This window comes from Macrobrachium nipponense, chromosome 45 (genome assembly GCF_015104395.2).
Source record: "Macrobrachium nipponense isolate FS-2020 chromosome 45, ASM1510439v2, whole genome shotgun sequence".
Lineage (NCBI taxonomy): Eukaryota > Metazoa > Arthropoda > Malacostraca > Decapoda > Palaemonidae > Macrobrachium > Macrobrachium nipponense.
Window position 1 is genome coordinate 7,444,044 of NC_061105.1, and position 6,000 is coordinate 7,450,043.

The 6,000-nt window shown below is 37.6% G+C and overlaps 1 protein-coding gene across 4 annotated transcripts in view; it reads right to left on the reverse strand.

The window, feature by feature from the left end:
- Positions 1 to 3,984, reverse strand: part of LOC135214355 (double-stranded RNA-specific editase 1-like) — a 65,613-nt gene extending 61,629 nt beyond the window's left edge. For all 4 annotated transcript variants that reach the window (XM_064248578.1, XM_064248579.1, XM_064248577.1 and 1 more), the window contains exon 1: positions 3,827 to 3,984. In XM_064248578.1, coding sequence (XP_064104648.1) covers positions 3,827 to 3,842 — 16 coding nt within the window. In that variant the 5' untranslated portion in view covers positions 3,843 to 3,984. The remainder of the gene's footprint in view (positions 1 to 3,826) is intronic.
- Between the last annotated feature and the right edge of the window lie 2,016 nt (positions 3,985 to 6,000).

Sequence of the window (6,000 nt, forward strand, 5' to 3'; positions counted from 1 at the left end):
AAAAGGGATGGCGGTGGAGGGCGGGGGGGTGGGGTGGGGAGAGGGTAGGTGGAGCTTTATACACGTGTTCGTATCCATTTCTGCATAATGGAGTTTTTGTCTCTTGGTACAAGGACAAGTGTCGTTATTCTTTACGATTAGTGATTCACGATACCCTTATAAATTACGGCACTGGGTGTAATGCACTATAGCAAAATCTCGTTGTTACGAGTGTTCGTTACAGAAATAGGTATTGCCCAAAAACGTGCTTGCACTGTCTCTGAAACCCATAGTAGACATGCTGCTTAGTTGTCAATCAAGTTTTTTATAACCAAGTATTTTTTACAAGCTAGCTATTGAATAAATTTTTTCTCAGTCAAAACATATGCTCCTCAATGCTAACTTTCCTCTTTTAAACGACTTTCTGGTCATGCAAATTCGGCCCCATAATTTCTTATGGTGCGAAAACAGACAGAGGCCATGGACCGAAAATGATTGCGTCACACTACGGCGATAATCCAGCAGTAAAACATCTTCATATATCCAAAATGTAAATAATAAAGATATATATGCGCATTACGATTATAACAATTACATGTATAGCTGATAACAATCTGCATGAATAACTGGTGAACTGTTCTGCAATGACAGTTGAGTATAGCAATTATTTACAATAGGTACGAAAGTCAAGATGTCGTGACGTCATAATACAGAACTTGAAAGAACGTTCTAATTCAGAAAAATAATTACTTAAAATTTGAGTCAGAGTCGAGTTACTCTTTCAATAACGAATATTTTCAAATTAATCATCATAAATATGTAAAATATTAATGTTTTACTACTTATTTAAAAATTAGCTAAGAGCACGCTTCTCGTCATCTTCTACCCAAACAGCTGTTTACGCCTGGCTTGTTGTTGGTGAGAAATCGGGTTTCGATTGTTGTGATAAAAGTGCTCCAGCGTCTGTGGGTACAAGTGGTGTGTGGATTTATCACAGGAAATGGAAAGTTTGTTGACACAAGCGACTCCGTAAACATCGAGATGGCGTCAATCTTCGAAACATTTTTAGTTGTAAGTAAAAATTTCTAAAGCGTTTTGGTGAGATTTCCACTGCCGTGGGCGCCATTTTCAGTACCCTCTGTTTAAATCTTAAAATTTGGCCTTAATTTCTAACTTTGGAGAAAATACTTACTTCGAAAGGAGAGTAGAGGTCTTTAGCTCCGTTTCTCACCAACAAGAAGTCGCGACTGATGCCCATCTCGGGTGTCAGGACGCGTTATAATGTACTTTTTCGGAGGGTGGCTAGGTGTTGATTGTAGGTGGCCTGCTTGGCCTGCTGTGATGTTCTACCCTATATAAAAATCAAAACTATCGGGTTTAGGTTATTGATAATGCTGACAAAATTTGTGGGGTTGTAAAATATACATATGTCAACTTTCAGCTACATCCGATGCTTTGACAGGGAGCAAAGTCCAAAAAACCGTGTTACAGAGACCCTGAATCTCATAGTAGTGGTATCATGAAGGAAAAAAACAAACCAGGAAAATCAAGTATGAATATTTCAGGAAAATCTTCACATTGTCTCAAAGAAGCAGAAGGACAGAAAAGAAAAACAAGATAACGATGCAGAGGCTGCTACGAAATGTTAGCAGCAAATGAAGGATCCAAAGTGGCCAAAATCAAGTCAAGAAAGGTTTCCACATATTGAGACTCATGTGATGGCACTCCATATCAATGTTTATCATGTTTCAATCTCAAACATAACTAGTGATATGATTTTCATTAGCAAATGGAATGGAAAACTAATTTTCTTATATACTGAATGTAAGACAAATTTTCTTTGCAATTATTTCGATAAAACTTTGTTTTTTATTTTTTTATTTTTTGTATAATTCAACCTTTTGATAGCAATACTGATCTACTAAAATAATAATTCTAATTAAAAGTTTAAGTTTTTTTTATAAATTAAAAAAAATAATTTTGTTCTACTGGGACCCACCAGTGGGTCTCATTGCAGCAAATGAGAGAACAGTGTGACCCACTGGTGGGTCCTATCGCTGGAAACGTGTTAAAATGTCTTGAAAGGGTAGCCGGAAAATATAGGAATCTTTATTTTCCTAAACATATTTAGGGAACTGTCCCGTGACCTAGGGTAAAACACCGCATGGCCTGCATCAACTCAACGACGATCATAGCATGCCACCCTCCGAAAAAGTACTTATAACGCGTCCTGACACCGGAGACGGGCACCAGTCGCAACTTCTTGTTGGCGAAAAACAGAGCTAAAGTGCTAGGGAAAAAAAAAAAAAAAAAAAAAAAAAAAAAAAAAAAAAAAAAAAAAAATAAAAAAAAAAAAAAAAAAGTTATAATACACTTATCCGTAGTTTGTTCCTCTATGGTTTTCGGCAGCCAGATGTACAAGGTTAGAAAAATTGGATTGTATCTACTTTTTTGGGGTAATTTGGTTGCAAAAAAGCGATAATAGACATGAATTAAATTAATATTTTTAAATAAAGGAAAGTTGAACTAAATAACGAGTAAATTAAACAATTTAGGGATTAAAACTTTGCAGTGTCGTCGTCTGCTGTTCATGACTGTTTGTGGAGTGAGCACTTAGGAACCAGGAACAGAACTTGGTAAAAGTGCAATGTGGAGTGAATTGAGACCAAAGTATGTATAATTACAATCAAATAAGCACTGTGGAGTTTCAGTTGTGATGGCAGTAAGGATAAAAACCATCGATTACAAGGTAAAAATTAATTCAGTTCAAACCATGACCCCGGGAATAAAAAGTTTCATACTTTCAGTAATATAAGCAACAAAATGTTTTATTGTGCTGATTACAACTGCAATCTTGAGTAAGATCAATAAACGTTACATATATACGTTAACATTGTTCAAATGAGTGCTGGGAAGGCTGGGGAAGATGGTGGATAGTCCGTGAACAGACCCTTCCATCCACACGATAGCCGCCATATTGGATTTCAAAACTACCTTGAAAACATATTTTACGAAGAGCGTCACATGCTTATTTTAGTTCGTATGGGGCTTTCATATATCGCATTGTGTTGACGAAACTTCAATCTTTTTAACGGTATGCTCAGAGATGTAATTGTATTCTTGTTTCACCAATTAAATATCGAGTGAATAAGACCCGGCCAGCGTGATGGTGGATCGTCCGTGATTTTTTTACCCTATGACCTAGCCGGTGGGGAGGGAGGGGGAATTCTCAACAGTGGCCTCATATATAAAGTTTCCGTTTGCCGTCAATAGTGGGCCTACAAATGTAAATACTGTCCCCTTTGGAACCTAGGTTGCAGAAGGCCCTGAATCGATAACCTTGAAGAGGCTTAGGTCTCTTCAAACTTGACCATTGACTTTAATGCTGTCTATAGACTACGCAAGAGGTCCGTAACGCCCATACGTTGTTGACATATGGCCAAAAACCTAAGCAGGAGGTCAAGTAGACTACATTTTTACGCCATATTACGCCTGGCCCAAGGGCCATGCCCCTGCGTGGGCCGATAACCAAGCCGCCCTAAGATCAGGGAAGCTTTTAAAAGCAAATTACTACAGCAGCACCTCGTGGTGAATATTATAGATACGAGTCAGATACGACGAAGACAATTATGAAAGCGTACATAGATTTAAAAATGCCAAGACGAAGACGAAGGTCGCGACTCTGTATAAGCGTAAGCGAGAGCAACATGGCGTCGCCCGAGATCGAACCGGTGAAACTTCCGCGAGAAAGAACAAAGGTTCCTGGCTCATGTAAAGCTAAAAATCGCGTCAATTCCACCAAAAAAACTTCACAGGTCTATAACCCAGGTAACTGAAGCATATTTACCTCGTCCTCGCAACATCTCGCTGGGATTTTTGTAGTTTAAAGTGTAACTTCTAAAGACGCCTTGTGAATCAACCGTTCAGGTCAGCCGGGTCTTCTCTTGTAGGGCGTCTGTGCAGTGTTGCCATGATGCTATGTGTAGGTGAACACAACGCGCATGATCTCCTTGACCTGAGTTATCTGCACTTTTATTTATCGGAAAAAAAAATAAAACTTCATGAATTACTTCCATATAATCGTCCGATAAATTCTGTGCAATTTAGATACCGGCTTTACTCGAAATAATCGTCAGCGGGCGAAACGGGTTTCGGGGAAGCTATTATTTCATGATTATATATCAATTTATTTGTGTGTGGAACATCATTCTATAAGATAAATATAAACCTGAATAAATTATGGCAAAGTAACATGTGAAGAATCTGAACTTAATTGATGCTGTTATAAAATTGTGGATCGTAGGTGATACATTTTCAAACATTGTTTGCTGATCATCGCTGGCTACACTGTCGACGCGAGTTTGTTCATATTATGAAAATGGCTGAAGGACGACGTTGATCTCTAGATAAATTTTTTCCAGGGGAAAACTGCAACACCTGATTTCGCATTAGTTATCATATTATAAATTATCTGAAAAAAAAATTCAGTCATATATTGACTCGAATAACTTCAGTCCACCTGAAAGCCACGCGCAGAAGTGAATAGCAGGATAGCCAACATTGCCGTCATCATTTCATTTAAAATCGATAACACAAAACTTATTTTGAAATTATTCTCCCGTTACTTATACAGTTATTAATAGCTCAATTTATTAGAATTACATTTGGAAAAGAACATGCGCCGCCTTTGCAAAATAAAAAGAATACATTATCTGAAGAACGTTTGCTATTCTTGTACGAATCAATACGTCGAAGAAGGAATAGCCGTTGTAAAGGCATTGCCTCGACCCCTACCCATAAGGAATATGCACAACGCAAATCCGATTCAAGGGATACATTATATTTCATTTTTTTCATAAAACAAATTTATTATTTCATACATTACCAAGTGTCTCTGTATTATAGTCATATACGCCATAACGCAATATATATACAGGCAGAGTGGCGTAACTTGTTGGGGTTGGGTATTCGCCCACCTCGGACTTGGCTCTCCCCGAAATGGGGGTGGGTGCGGGTTAGTGTCCGTACTCCACCACCTTTTGAGCAGGTCTGAGCTGGTATAATTCTAGATTTTCTAACACATTTCGTCTGATTGGAACACTCATGAACAGTTCGCAGGGTTCCGTCGTAAATAGACTGTGTTGCTTTTGTTTAAGTTTTACGAAATGAATGGGATAATAGAGAAATTAACGCTGTGTGGTTACGCCACTGGGAATGATTTGCGTGGAGAATTTCGGTTCAAGTTCATGTATATAAGAGGATTTATTGCATTTATCTTACTAATATACTAATATATCATATGTCTAGGATATTTTCTTTTGTGTTGGCGTATAGGAATTTTATTGCTGAGATTTGGTTGTTTAAAGTTCCCTCACATTTAAGGAGATATGACATCACAGTCGTTTTTAGCCCGCAAAATCCCGGCCCCTTCCGTGTCTTTTCTGCAACGTCTCTCTAAGAAACCGTGTTCTAGAGCTGAGAACTCTACCTTTGCAAAGTGTAGTTAGGCTTACAATTCCTTGATGAATATCCAAACGCTTATTCTTCATATTATGTTGCAAATCGATGTTGCATTTTAGCGGAGAGAGTGTCTGGTATACATGATTAGTTAACTGTGCAGTCATTTTACAAATTAATGCACATACTTATAATTAAGAGCAATACAAATTGCGGTGCTGTAAACTATACAGATTAAAGAAAGCAATGTTAACCAACTGCGCAGAAATTCAAAGAGCAGAATGATCTTTGTTTCAGATTGCCGTAAGTCATTCACATTCTTAGTAATGATGATTAAAGATCACAAACGTGTAAACTTTTACTTTAATACTAATCCCACTTAGCAAGAAAGCGTGTAAAGTACCAGCCCACGGGCATGAGCGTACTTAAACATAAACAGCTACTACATAACCTATTAGCGATAAATCCTAGTACCTATGCTTTACGCATTATAAGCATATCAAGGTGACCAAAAAATTGAATAACTCAAATATCGATAAATTGTAATAAATAAACAATTATCAC